This window comes from Rhinolophus hipposideros (assembly GCF_964194185.1).
Source record: "Rhinolophus hipposideros genome assembly, chromosome: 16".
Taxonomy (NCBI): domain Eukaryota; kingdom Metazoa; phylum Chordata; class Mammalia; order Chiroptera; family Rhinolophidae; genus Rhinolophus; species Rhinolophus hipposideros.
Genome location: NC_138062.1, coordinates 41,552,387 through 41,567,482, shown reverse-complemented (window position 1 = coordinate 41,567,482; position 15,096 = coordinate 41,552,387). Strand labels below are relative to the sequence as shown.

The window sequence follows — 15,096 nt, the reverse complement described above, 5'->3', positions numbered from 1 at the left end:
ATGCACATTTTCAGGGTTATGTGGATAGGGAGGCAGCCCGTGTATCCCGCGAAACAGCCCTTGAACAGCCCTTCACTGCACCTGTTGCTCAAGGGTCTCCAGCCTCTGACAGCACCGGACACTTCCTCATAGAGAATTCAAAATGAAATCTCTGCAAAAGCAAGAGCCCTGGCCCAAGGCTATTGAGCCATCTACATGGCAATCTATTGATGTAAAGATTTAAGGCATATTCGAGGTCATTGTCATTCAAATGGGCCAAAGAGATTGGAAGACCATCAAGTTGTTAGCTTTTGATCACTTTTCTCTTTCAAGGTGTGTGTGTGTGTGTGTGTGTGTGTGTGTGTGTGTGTGTGTGTTCAGGGCGCTGAGTGTGGTGGGAAAGGAAAGGAGAGCACTTTGCTCTGAGCCTTGATGCCAAACATCAGCAGAGGTTAGGAGTCACTGGGTGCGGCACTGACACATGAGCTGCCTATTTGGGGGGGAGGGGAGAGAGGGAGTCAAGTAGAAGTTTTGCAGGGTTTGTTTGTGCAATTTTTGCAGGGTTCTATTAAGGCCTGACAACAAGTTGATGCCATGCCCTGCTTTCTACAGCCTCCTATCACCAACATTATTATTTCCTAAGCCTGATATGCTATGTTGTGTGGGTTACTTCGAGAAGGCATTCCCTTCCCTATCCTTAGTTTTTCATTTGAGAATTGTCTTGTATCTCAGTATTTCTTTTAATCTCCAAACAGGTTTCCGGGGAGTGGACTGTTAGCGTGTGTTTTATGGTTAAATGACACTGTCATTTATTAACCAAGGGATCACCGCTTTTCCATGGGTCCTGCCTAATTTCAGCAGCTGGAGAGCGGCCCATTTACTAATTCTGTAGACAGCAGGGCATAGATTACATGATTTGACCCTGTAATCATTTCGGGGGTCATACCCTGGCTTGAACACTTAAAACTTTTGACCTAGGGCAAGTTACTACTTACCTTTGCTGTGCTCAGTATCCTCGTCGTTGAAAGTAGAGCTAATGAGAATATCTACATAAATAAGATGATATGTGCAGTAGGCTCAGAACAGTGCTGTATTAATTGGTCTTCTTGTGTATAAAGAAGCAAATCTCTATGATCTGTAAGTCTGTGCTGCTCGTGCCCTGGTTTCCTTTCGTTTATATGGAAACCAGGCGAGTAAATGTGAAATTGAAAAGACAGCTGACCCTTCACATTTTGAGTTTCTCTCCCAGGTCTTTCATTCTGTTGACACTCTTGCAAAAAAAAAAAGAAAAGAAAAGAAAAGAAAAGAAAAATGTTTTCTCTGTGTCTTTGAATATAGGCCCACTAAAAGGTAAAGGAAATCTGGGCTGAGATTTCTCAAGAATTGAGCAACTAGTTCTTGTGGACTTTTGAAAAGGGGGTGGTCTGCAGTTACCTGAGAAAAATCTAAGCCCTACAGGAGATCCTAAGGAATTGCTCTTCTGCCGGGTTGGTACACTGGGAAACCTCATTGGCAAAGAAAGAAATATCCCCTCGTGGTATGTTTCTTCCCCCAGGGTTCTATGTTGATGATACTGTAATTCTCCATAGTAACCCACTGAGGCCTGAAGCAATTACTTGCTTTAATTAAGTTTATCTTTTTCCTAGTGATGGATATTACTGATATCATACGTGGGAAGGTAGATGATGAAGAAAAGCAGCATTTTATTCCTGTTCAGCAGTAAGTACTTTGGCATTTATCCTGAATGACTTGAGACCTGTTAGCTCCTTGAATGGTGTGTGAACACAGAACCAGGTGCTGAGAACCGTTTGCTCAGCTGGAGAAGGAAAGCCTCTCTAGCTGGAAGATTGTCAGAGAGGAGCTGACCAAGAGTTTATTCAAAGTCCTTTTTGTTGGACTCCAATTTAAGTGCGTAAAGCAAACTTTCCTAGTTCTGCGAAATGACAAAAGGAATATAAGGGGCAAATCAATGTCTGCACTAGAAACAGAGAATGGGGGCCATTTAAGTGTCGGAAATGCCAAAGGATATCTGTACTTTGGCACATAGACTTAGTATCTCGGAAGACAAAGAATCATGCAGGGTAGCACAGGGCTGCTCAAACTGTCACATGCGTATGAATCACCTGGGACCTTGTTAGAATGCCAGACGTCATCCAGTAGGTCTGGAGTGTGTGTCTAACAAGCTCCCAGGTGATGCCGTTCCTGTTAGTCTGGGGACCCCACTTGGAGTAACAGGGGTTCAGGAGGTGTGAGGGTGCAGGCTGTCTAATCTGTGGGTTCCTGCAAGTGGTGGGAAAGCCAGCCTGAGAGAACAGGCAAGGATTCCCTGACGAGCCCTACCAGAGCAGGCCCCCACACTGAGCTTAGGAGCTGGAGCTTGCGTGGGCCCCTGGGGGGGGCTGTTGGTGAGCGCGTTGGTCCTCATGCCTCTGAAGAAGTATCTGTGTGAACATCATGACTGGCTCTAGCAGCCATGCTCCACTTAACTGGTGCACAGGTGGTGGTGGCCTAGGTGAGGGTGGGGATTTTCCTGGAACTGACTCCTGACAGATGAGTCTTATCAGTGACAGAAGGTGATTGTCACAGTAGATCAATATGGCCATCTGAGAATTCCAGAAACCAGCCCAAGGATATTTGAGTTAACATATTTATTAATAATAAATAATATGATTATGTTATATTAAATTTATGGTGCGTAATTTTAATAATCAGTGGAGAAAGATAAACTATGCCAAAAACTTGTTTGAGAAGATGAGCTAACCATTTTCTAACCCTTAGAACCTCATCTTACACCATTATCAATTCCTGATGATTACATGTATACGTGTAAGAGCCAAAATCTTACAATACCACAGGAAAATAGAAGTTTTACCTAATAGTGATGCGAGGGAGGCCTTCCAAGTCAAACACCAAAATTTGACTAAAAAAGAAAAATTGATAGGTTTGGCCACACAAAAATTTTAAACAGCTTACACATACAAAAAATTTAATGAAGTCTTTGCAATGTGTATGAAAACAGATGATTATCCCTAATATGTAAAGAATTAATAATGATTCATAAGGTCATAAGAAGGAAATACATACACAGAAAGAAATGGCTTAAAACTTCATTGAGAATCAATGAAGTGTAAATTAAACAATGAGGTTTAGTTTGGGGCTTGACTAAGTTTTAAAAATATATAAGATATACAGTGCTTGGTGGCTATAAGGAAATGTATAGTACTTATAGGAATATAAACTGTTACAACACATTAAAATTCTTAAAATTTAGATATTTCTGAGAATATACTTCATAATTAACAGTGAATTTTTTCTGTTGGTGTTAACTATACGTGTTTTTGCCCCTCTTTTTGTTTTACCCTGTTTGCTATTTTTTTCTAAAATAAATATATATAACATTATTTAAAATGTAAAAACCTTTATCTTTCATTTTAAAGTCCAGCTCCTTTGGACCAGTTTCTAAATATAATGGTACAAATAGCTCATGCTAAGTACTATTCCCTCCTTTATCCAGAGGTAGCTATTAGTAATTTTTAAAATATGCATTTAGCTAGTATCCTACCACCTGTATACTGATGCTCCAAGAACATGGAGAGGTAAATATTTTATGTAGTTTACTGCTAATATGAATTATGAGGAAACTTTCAAATTCATGAATGCTGTTCCCCATATAAATATATGCATATTTACTTGAGTATATTAAATACAATATATTAAATTTAATAAATATAATCATTAAAATATACCATAATTTTATACGAATATGTTAAATTAAATGTATTAATAAGTATATTAGTATGCCTCATATAAATAATAATGAATAAATATTAGGTGTGTAAAATATATAGAATAAATGAATATATATTTAAATATATAAAATATTATATTTATGATAAATATAAATAATAACTCATCAATAAATGTTATATATGTAAAATATATACTTATTATATGTGTGTCATGTATATATGCATATATACATAATAAGAGTAGCATTCGTGGATGTAAAACATTCTCCATGTATAATATTATGAATGTATCTAAAATAGCATTATGGATATGAAAGTTATCTCAGATGTATTTGTTTCACGAGGAAGGTGGGTTTCTCTCTTTGCTTCTGTGCCTCCCTGCTGACTTTCTGCACCAGCTCTCCTTTAGCAGTCATGGAGAAGCAGTGTGCCCAGTCCCCACTGTGTAATAATGCATGCTTTGAGTCTCTAGGAGGAGCCCAGCCCTAATTTGATTACCACTCACTGTGCGGTCAGCAGCCACTGTAAAGCTTTCAAGATGCAAATCGCAGTCTCTGGCATTTAACTCCTAAGACTTATGGCAGATGCTCTCAGAACTTACCTCAAAAGCTGGATAGTGTATTGCAGGAGAAGTGTTTTATATATGTATTCTGCGAGTCCATCTAAGAGAGAGAGTCATTTGAAAACAACAATTCAGATGATAGCAAGCCCACTTTTCAGTAACATATTGTCAGGACACCGACCTGAACACTGCAGAGAAAGCTGGCCTGCAGAGTGGACAAGAGAACAAAACCACAGTGGAGAAGACTGGAGACCATTGTGCGGGACCAGGCTGATGTGTACTTACTGATAACACTTGAGCTGTCAGGAGAATGGGGGGCTGTGTTTGGTTCTTTGATCACCCTATCTGAGCCTCAGCCTGATGTGATTGTTGACGTGAAGCTTTTTTGCTGGTGCCTGTGCCACTGCAGCCCAAAATACTGTTTGGCGTCACATGGGATTCTAAGGGCACCGTCCAAAAGCCTCTGCATACATACTGCTCTTGAAAATTGAGTGTTGGCGCTAGACGGCGGCCTTCAAGGCATAGGATCAAGCCCGTTTCCTTACAGACAAGGACCCTGAGGCCCAGAGTGGAGACTCGCAGAGCTCACTGCCAAATAGAACCACAACTAGAGACCAGGTCTCCTGCCCCTTCCCCAGCCCTTCTTCAGTTCCATGACAGCAGCCTCTCGCATTCATAAAGAGCATCAAGTGTAGCTTCTGATTTTAGTTGTTAACATTTGGCCATCAGTTTTGTTTGTTCTTGTTTTTTTCTTTTTTCCCCCCTTTGCCTGAAGTCCTTTGCAAGATGAATTTGATGTCTAAAATAGGCACCCAATGGAAAAATAAAGGAGAGACAGAAAGAGTCCTCTAGTTAGGTGTGTTTAGTGTTGATATTTCCAAACCATTCCCATAGGACCCACCACTAGCTGAGCCTGTGCTACAGAGTTGTCCTCTTTTTGTCCTTACCTCTCACTTCTGACTTTCCCAGAATTGCCATGGAAACCTATATCCGGCAGAGGCAGCTAATCATGTCGCCTCTGATAACATCCCATGTGATTGGGGAGAATGAGCCACTCACTTCAGTCTTGAATAAAGTGATAGCAGCGAAGGAAGTGAACCACAAAGGACAAGGTACACAGCTATGTACTCAGCTGGGAGGGGAACTTGGGCGGGGTGGGGGAGGTGGCATTCAGAGCTGGGTCCTTGGACTCCTGCCCCTTCATTGTCTTTCTCTGGAATAAAAGAGACCCTGCTGGGGATTGCCCAACTCAGCTTCCTGCTGAGGGCATTTCATACTAAAGAGCAGTGACTTGGATCACAGCTGTACTTTGTAAATTCTATGGAACAAATTTTTATCCCATGAGTCTTTCCTCACTTTGGTCTACCCTACATTTCTTGACTCTACATAAAGGCACAAAGATAGAAAATTTTGAGGCTAATTATGTTTCACCCTCTGAATATGTTTATCCCACTATATTTTCTAAAATTGAGAGGAATAAGAACAAAGTAATACAAATGAATATATATTAATATATAGTAATGGACTATCTATCAAAACGTTTTTAGTACTTCCATATAGTGTTCTGAAGACACTGTTTTAACTAAGAGAAGGTCTGCTTGTTGAAACTACATTTTAAATTCAAGTAACAAGGGGAACTGATTCAAAATTTTTAATTCAAATACCAAAAGGGTGATGATTTTTGGATAATTTTGAAGATTTAATCACTTTTTTTTTTTTTACCACCCTGTAACTATCTTCCAAAGTGAAGGCAATCAGAAAGCACATTATTTTCAGCATATTTAGTTTCCATGTATTTCCAGTTATCCTGAGTGGGAAAGACGTGAGGAATCATTAAAGAGTCAAAACAAATAACTAAATATACTTCTGTATATACTTCTTATACTATAATTTGTTAGAGTGGAAAACCTTATACAATAAATTGCTCTGTATGTATAATTTCTTTTAACAAAACTAAAAATATATCATTTCTTGCTGCTTAACAAAACAAAGCACTTTTCAAATGTTTTTGTGCTCTTCATAAATACTCTTTGTGGCTTCATACTATTCCATTGCTTGGATTTAAGTAAATGAAATGCCCTATGAAATACTTAGTGTTCTCTAATTTTTCACTTTTATAAACTTAAATAACTTTGTTAAGACTATATACATGCAGCCTTTTTTCTATATTTAAAACTGCCTCCCCACAAAGTTCCCAGAAGTAGGGTTTCTGGGTCAAATGATGGGAAGCTTAAACCTAGAAAAATACATATTGCCAGATTGCTTTCCATAGATTTCTACCACTGGACACTAATTACCATCTTGCCCAATTTGCAAAAACTGATATTTCAAAACCTTTACCTGTTTGAAAGGTGAAAAGTAAACTTCCATAGTTGTCTTACATTTTAAAAAACTACTTGATGGTGAATTATCTAGCCTTCATATGTACTTATGAATTGTCTAAAGTTTTCCTTCTCAGTTTTTATGAGCACTTTGTATAATGAAGATAACCTGTCTTGTTTAGGACACATGTTTTCAATTTTTGGTTTGCCAAATATTTATTAATTTCTGTACTTCCTTTTGGGTTGTCTATTCACATCCGATTTACTTGTGAGGATCTTAATGTTTTCTTCTAATGAGTTTAAATTTATAATTTCTTTTAATTATTTCATCGTTTTGTAGTATGCCTTTTGCTTTTATACGAATATCAATACTTTTAGTTTGTATACAGATAATCCTTTTGCTGTTGTGATTTCATTTGTTTCTCTACTTAGAAAAATGGTTCATGCTGAGAGATTTCATAACTATACATTTATTTTTCTTTTCATTTCCTGTTTGTTTGTTTTTTAATTTACTTTGTTTTATATTAGGAATTTAATGAAAACGTGAGGTGAGAGATTAGGTCAATTCTGTTCTAAATAGCAAGAAAATTATCCCAGCACATTTATAAAGTTGTTTCCTTTTTAATGATTTGTTATTCCCCTTTTGCTATATGTTAAATTGTCATATAGTACAGTACTTAATCTCATATGTTCACTGATATATATAAATACATTTACTACTATTATCACACATTACGATAGCTTTACTGCATTTTGGTGTTGGATAGGAGCTATCTTTTTCTTTCCCCAAAGTGCACATGTTTCACAGCTCTGTCAAACTCTCGAAGAAGTCTTGTGGTGATTTTGATGGGATTGTCATTAAAATTATAAGTGAACTTGGAGAGAATCTTCATCTTCTTAATATGATATCTGTATATCAATACAACACATTTTTTCTCAGTGTTTGCGTGTGTGTTTATAGATCATACAGAGAACTAAAAGTTAACCTTTTATTTCTTTAAAGGACTTTGGGTGTCCTTGAAGCTATTACCAGGTGACCTCACGCAGGTTCAGAAGAATTTTTCACACTTGGTGGATAGATCAACAGCAATTGCCCGAAAAATGGGCTTTCCTGAAATAATACTTCCAGGTAAAACACTTTGCTTGATTCTGTTCTGCTGCTTCTAGGACTGTCTTCCATGAAGCAGTTACTTCTAACAAGTCATGAAACAACATGGATCTTTATATTTAGTTATCTGCAGTCAGTAATATCATGATAGTGGGAGATCAAAACAGGGTTGCAGTGCAACCTGGTGGAATATCTACCCAGTATGCAAGCCTAAGATAACGCTTTTACATGTAACTCAATTTTTCTGTTCACCCTCTCTTCCTGTATGTCCTGCATAAGCCCCTCTGAAATGCTTCCCTAGACCATCATCAAGTAGAGCTAATGATGGCACAGGCTCTCCACCCTGAGAATAATCTGCTTCGTTTGCATGTACCTTTTCTCACGATGGATATCACTAGTATCGTGGGCTCCTTACCAGGAAACTCGAGCGAGACACCTGCTCAGTTCAGTCCCAGCTGGACCCCCTGCTCCAGTTGTTTCAGCTCCGGCTGTATTCTTGGCTCTCCCCAGACATGTGGGGACAAGAATGCAAACACTCTGCAGATTCTTACTTCAGTTTCATCTTGCTTGCCACCACATGTTGGTGATCGGCCTATGTGTTCTCTTGAATTCACTGATTTAAGCCATTTAATTTCTTAATCTTTATAGCAGTAGAATGAAATCATTCCCTCAGGGAACTTTATGTGATATATGTATGTGTCATAAAAAGTATACGTGTTATAAATAAATAACAAAATGTGAATATATTATATATTCTATAGACAGAATATATAAATAAATCTTTGGCATGTTGGGAAAATTCTAGAAAACAAAGCTATCACAGAAATACAGGTTCTTTTAAAGTAATACAAGATCTTATTCTTCCTTTGAGAGAATAAGGAACAGTAATAATTTGTTGCTGCACCTATTGTCTGCATAAGTGGGTATTAAAAGACTTTGTGGCAGGAATGAACAAAAGAGCTATAAAATAGGAATTAACTATTCTCATGAAAGAACAGTTAATCTTCATCTGCTTTCCAGAGCCATTTCACCCTACTACATATTTATCAATATTCTGGGAAAATATTTTGTCTTCTTGTTTAAAAAACAACTATTCGTGATATTCCTATAACTGAAGGCAGTTTTATTGCTACGGCAAGACAGAAATCTGAAAAAATAGAAAAATTTATTTCTGTAGACAAAGGGAATTTATCTTTGAAATCTGGCTGGAAAGATTCTGTGTATCAGTAGGACTGCCAGGGCTATAACAGACTTTAAAAATCATCTAAACTGATGGTTCTCAAATGCTAATCTTGGATCAGCTAATCAGGATCACCTGGGAAACATTAAAGTACAGATTTCCAGATTTTTCCAGAAACTCTGATTCAGTTCGTAAGACCAGGGCTCCCCAGGTGATTGGCCAGGTTTGAGAAATATAGATCTGGACCAAATCCCTCACCTCATAGCTCCTTCTCAATGCCATTTCAACAAGCTCCAGATGTGTCTTAATATCTTTTCTCTACTCCACTTTCCCCTCTAGCTAAGGCGTTCTTTTTTTCTGCCCTCATTTTCTCAGCTAGATTCTAGGAAGTGATTATATACCCTTGTTTTCATACCTGCTAGTCACCCTCCCACTGCTCCAGAATGGCTGTCACCAGAGTCACCAAAGATTGCAATACCACTCAGTCCAAAGGATAGGTTTTAGCCTAATGATTGTCTCTGGTCTTTCAGCAACATGTGACACTGTTGATCATTCCCTTCTTGACATCTTCCCCTCTCATCATCAGTGACCGCACACTCCTCTTTGTCTTCATTCCTTTATATGAGGACTCCCCGACGCCTCCTCTGTCACCCTATCTCCTTCTGCGTCACCATTGATTGTTAGAGTTCCTCCATATTTGGTCCTTATCCTCTGCATTAGTCTGCTAGGGCTGCCATAAAATACCACAGACGGGGAGGCTTAAACCACCGAAGTTTATTTCCTAACAGTTCTGGGCGCTGAAAGTCCAAGTCCAAAGTGGGAGCAGGTTTGGTTTCTTTTGAGGCCTCGCTCCTTGGCTTGCAGATGGCCACCTTCTCCCTGTGTCCTCACGTGGTCCCCCTTTGGTCTGTGTGTTGTCTGTGTCCTAATCTCTTCTTAGAAGGACACCAGTCATACTGGATTAGGGTCCAACATATGACTTCATTTTACCTTAATCACCTCCTTAAAGGGCCTATGTCCAAATACAGTCACGTTTTGAGGTCCTGAGGGTTAGGACATCAACAGAAGAATTAAGGGGGCACAATTCAGCTCATACCAGGCCCCTTTTGCTTCTGATTTATATTCTCTCCCTCGGTGATCTCATCTACTCACTTGGCCTCTGTATGTTAGTTGCCTTCAAATCCGTATCTCCCACCCCAGGACCCCTCCTCTGAACTCCATTACCATAGATCCAACTACTTCCTGTCCTAGGACTTTAGTAGGTACTGTTCTCACCCCTGATCACTCTTCTCCTGTCTTCAATTGGGTAATTCTTACTCAGAATCCCCATTTGGAACTCGTAACCCTGTGTATCTACCCTCAGCTCTTCTGCTGTGTTTTATCTAAGAGAATGGCACCCCCATCCATCCAGTTGCACACACAAGAAGCCTGAAAGTCACCCTTGACCCCTCCCTGTCCTTTATACCTCTGACAACATTTGTGGATAAGACCTGCCAGTTTTATCTTTGAAAGGCCTCTCAACTCATCCCCTCTCTCCATCTCTGTTGCCATGACCTGAGTTGTAGCTACTGTGATCTCTTCCCTGGGCAACCACCATGTCGCATCCTAACTGGTTTCCCTGTTTCTACTCTTTTTTGCCTCATCTCCTCTTCTCCACACTATAGCATAAGTAATCTTTTATGATTTTGTCCACTCCTCCCTTCTGACAACATTTTGTTGACTTCTGTTTATATTTAGGATGAAGATATAAATTCTTAACTTGGCCTGCAAGCCTCAGGGAGACTTGTCTCTTGTCTGTCTCTGTAGCTTCATCTCACACCAGATTCCCCCCTCACTGTGAACACTGCCATCGTATGTCTACTACCTCTGGGCCTGTGCATATGCTGCTCTCGTTCCTTCTTACTTTCATCCCTCCAGTATCAGGTCAAAGGAAAGATTCCCACACCCTCCTCCAGTCAAGGTTGGGACTTAGTGTGGTGCTTTCACAGAGCCTGGCCTGTTCCTCCATTTGTAATGATGCATTTCATCATGTGGTTATCTGACCAGGCTTCTCTTCCCCGCCAGACTATAAGCTGTATGAGAGTGAGGCTGGTACGTGGCTCACCATTGTCTCCCAAACACATAGCACAGTACTTGGTACAGAGTAGGTGCTGAGTTTTTTAAATGAAAATTATTTCACCTGATTGTACCATCACTTATTCAAAGAGCCATCAATGGTTGGAAATTGAGGCTGTTACCAAGTTTTCACTTTCATAAAAAAAATCACAATGGAATATCATTATGGATAATCATTGCCCACATTTTTAATACTTTGGGACAAATATTACCAATAGTTGCTGTGTCAGTTAAGGCTTTAGACACAAACTGTCAACTTCTCCATTGACAATGAGTATGTGAATTAAGATTTCAAACTGTTATGTGTGAATAAGCCCCTTTTTCTTCATCCTCACTAATGGTGAGAAATATCTTAATTTTTTTCTAGTCAAATAAATGATGAAAATCATGTGTTCTAAGTATGCACCCCGATGTTTTTGTAGTGCTATAAGGTTTTATTTCACATTAGGAGGCAGTTAATACAATACAGAATTTGGAGTTATTTTTAAAATACTAAGTCTTCCCACCCAAGAACTTGGTATGCCTTTTATACCTTCCAGGTTTCATTTATGTATCTCCATAACATTAAAAATTTTTCACTATCGAGGGCTACACATTTATTAATTCATTCATTTTTAAAATTGTGTACTGGTTAACCAAAAAATATGACAAGCAGAAAATCTTCTTATATCAGTAAAAACAATAAGCTGATTTAAGTAAACATGAAGTGTCCCATGGGCTTTAAGAAAGTGTCTGTCTCATCAGGTTGTTATATGAACTGAATAAGTTATTGCATATAAGACACTTTGAAAACAGCACATAGTAAACAGCACATTACCCTTCATTATTTTCAAACGTTTTCAAGTATCACACTCTTCAAGCAAGGCATCACTAAAAAACAAAATCTGCCACTATCACCTAATAAAATATATTGTGTACTTATTATTAGACAGCAATTATTAATAAATGGAACAAAGGATTACGGTTGAAAAGAGTTCATTTATTAAAAAACTACACTTCAAAAACACTGGTATGTACGGAAAGGTAAAATGAGGTAAGCTGAAGAGAACAATACACATAAAAACTGTTGTATGACTAGTTTACTATAAAGTCAGATCTGGCAATTTATATTTTTACTTATAGTTTATCTTGTTAACATCTTGAAAATTAAATGTGACTTCTCTCAGCACCACTCACAGGATGGGTTGTCATGTTGCAGGTGATGTTCGCAATGATATTTATGTCACCCTGATTCATGGAGAGTTTGACAAAGGGAAAAAGAAGACGCCGAAGAATGTGGAGGTGACCATGTCTGTGTACGATGAGGAGGGCAACACCTTGGAAGTATGTACACCCCGCGGCCCAGAAATCCTGCTGCTGTCACACACTTTTTTACAACAATGAGGGACTTTTGGCCTGATGTTAATTGCTTTCCACCTAAGGGTGCATTTAGTTTTTTTTATAAGGAAAAAAATATGAAGCCTGTTAAATTTGTGATTAGTAATTGCCAGTTTTACTAATATACCCATTGAGACTCTTATTTTCATATTTCTCTGAAGCTGAGAAATATCTCAAGCCACTAATGATTTCATGTGTATGCTTCTGATGCAGAGGTGTTTTATTATTTTCAAATTATGTAGCCACTTGGAAGCCCATTAAGGTCCTCTGCGGCTTGAACGAAGTGGCATTGAAAGGCAGATTTCCTCCACCTGGGTGAGCAGAGCCAGAGGAGACATGCCTGTTAGAGAGCTGTTAAACTGGAAGTTTCTTGGTTAAAGGTCACCTATCACTACTCGATAGTTTTAGTAATCAGGACACTGCAGCCCAAAAAGGTTAAGTTGTTTTCTCTGGGAAACATAAGTGTTTCTGGTAGAGCTAGGAATGGATCGGGGTATTCTGACTTTCAGTCCAGAGTTCCACCATCTGTCACAGCATTCTGTCCATATGGAGGAGTGAGTCTTGATTCTGACCTGAGAGAGGATAGGCAGGAGGCTTTCATTGTCTCAGCTGACACCTGGCTTCTCTGTATGAGCCATAGTTAACCTGCCTTAGAATCCACAAATCAAGCTCTCAGTTCACTCAGCTCACTGACTGCCTCCTTCCCAAGGCAGTGAAGGGCAAAGCTTTGTCATTTCCCTGTCACTTTCATAGATACGAAAATCTTTGAAGGAAATATATCCAAATGGTCGACGAAGTCAAAGTCGTGTTGTGTAGTGGAGGGACAAGGAATAGAGACAGTGGAAATGTAATAGCTGTAAGCAATGTCAGATGGGTAGTAGATAGTGGGAGAGGGGTTATCACTGTGTGAGGGATATGAATGATAAATGTCTAACTAGTTCATTGTTTTGTACACCTGAAACTAATTTTTTAAAAAAAGGCTGTGAGCCATGGTATGGGGTTTATTTGTGCTATTGCTAGAGCCCTGAATCCTATAAGTTGAAATACACATCTTCTCCTGATTGGTCAGTTTACAGCTTTGCTAACTAGCTGGGAAGTAACCCCACTGAGGCCTGGCTCTGCCCTAAGTGATTCGTTGCTAGGAAAAGACATAGCCCTAAGTTTCTGCGAATATGCTGTACTTATTTACTGGGTCCTTAAAGCAGAGTGTAGACAGGACCTCACACACTGGTACATCTGCACATGTGCATGGGTCCTGGCCACCCTCACTGGGTTTCTGTTCCCTGAAAAGAAAAGAAGAAGACAGAAAGGAGCATGTGTCGCTGGGGAGGGAAGAGAGAATAAAAGTTGCAGCAAAGAGGATTGTTAGGATGGCACTGGGTCCCTAAGCAACTACCACACTTAGACCCTCAAATATAGTGGTAGAAACACATTCTTACTCTACTCTTCACCCCGCAGATACAATCAGCTTGTGGGGGACAGTGTCAGGAATGCGGGGGCGTGGGGATGGAGGGCAGAGGGCTCTTGCTTGGTGTGTGAGATACTCTTATTGTTCTAGATAATAACATGCCCTCCTAATTTTTGTTTTTCCATCCAAAGAAAGCAATTCATCCCGGTGCTGGATACGATGGCATTTCAGAGTACAAATCAGTAGTCTATTATCAAGTCAAGCAGCCCTGTTGGTATGAGACTGTCAAGGTGAGAATGCAGCATTCGTAACCCTGGTCACATAGTAAACCTTGTTTAGATTCCTTTCTTCTTTTTACCCACAAATTGTTCCTACTTTATCCTGAAGTTTTAACAGGTTGCCTATGATGTGCAACAAGAAATGAATTGGTAATTATAATTCTATATGCACGTATTTGTATTTTAAGAAACTCGGAATTCTTAAATTACATTCTCCTTTATAAATTGTAGAAATTTGATGTAAACCGGTTGCTAAGATGGTCCAAAACCAAGTGGAAATTTTCACACCCTGCAAGCAGTTGCCTAACATTTTTTTCTTTCTTGGCCTCTAACCAAGTTTTCTGGGCGTCCTTTTGATTTAAATATGTATATAACAAGTTCCAAAGTGCTTTTCCCATCACTCATCTCACATGAGCCTCTCAATAGCCCTGGGACTAAACCAGTCAGTGTTGTAATGCCCGTTCCGATTAGGTGGTTGAGACTCAAAGAAGTTGAGTGACTTCTGAGATCCTATAACTATTTCGTGTCAGAGTCTAAATTGCAGCCCACTGTTTCTGAATCCCAGGCTCCATCAGCTCTTTCTCATTGTCAAAGTCTTATGAGCTCTCCATTGAAACCTCAGAAAATAAAAATTTGCATTGCTATCTCAATTCACAACTACTTTCCCTAATTTTATATACTTCATACGTTTTGAATGACGCTGTTTACACAAAGGTATATCGTGCTTTTAAAAACTACTTATCTTGAAGCATTCAAAAGGTTTTCAGAAATGTAATTTTAGATACTCTCATAGTAGTCCATTATATAATCATGCCAGGATTTATTTAACTACTGGCCACAAATTCTCTGCTCTTTCCAATGTCTCATGCCTGTGTTCCATGTCCCCCCTATTTACATAAGCCTCAGAAAGTGTCCTTGTCCCCAGTATGTATCTTTTCTTTCTATTATAGACCCTAATTATTACAATACAAATATATGCCCTTCAGTCTGAAAGGTCCTATATGGACCTCAAAGTATTG

The 15,096-nt window shown here is 39.0% G+C and overlaps 1 protein-coding gene across 1 annotated transcript in view; it reads left to right on the top strand.

Annotated features, from left to right (window-relative positions):
- DOCK5 (dedicator of cytokinesis 5) overlaps nucleotides 1–15,096 on the top strand; it is a 186,340-nt gene that overhangs the window by 95,018 nt on the left and 76,226 nt on the right. Inside the window, exons 11-15 of the mRNA XM_081076534.1 lie at nucleotides 1,626–1,698; nucleotides 5,260–5,402; nucleotides 7,615–7,740; nucleotides 12,213–12,337; nucleotides 13,991–14,089. Of these exons, the coding sequence (XP_080932660.1) occupies nucleotides 1,626–1,698; nucleotides 5,260–5,402; nucleotides 7,615–7,740; nucleotides 12,213–12,337; nucleotides 13,991–14,089 (566 nt within the window). The remainder of the gene's footprint in view (nucleotides 1–1,625; nucleotides 1,699–5,259; nucleotides 5,403–7,614; nucleotides 7,741–12,212; nucleotides 12,338–13,990; nucleotides 14,090–15,096) is intronic.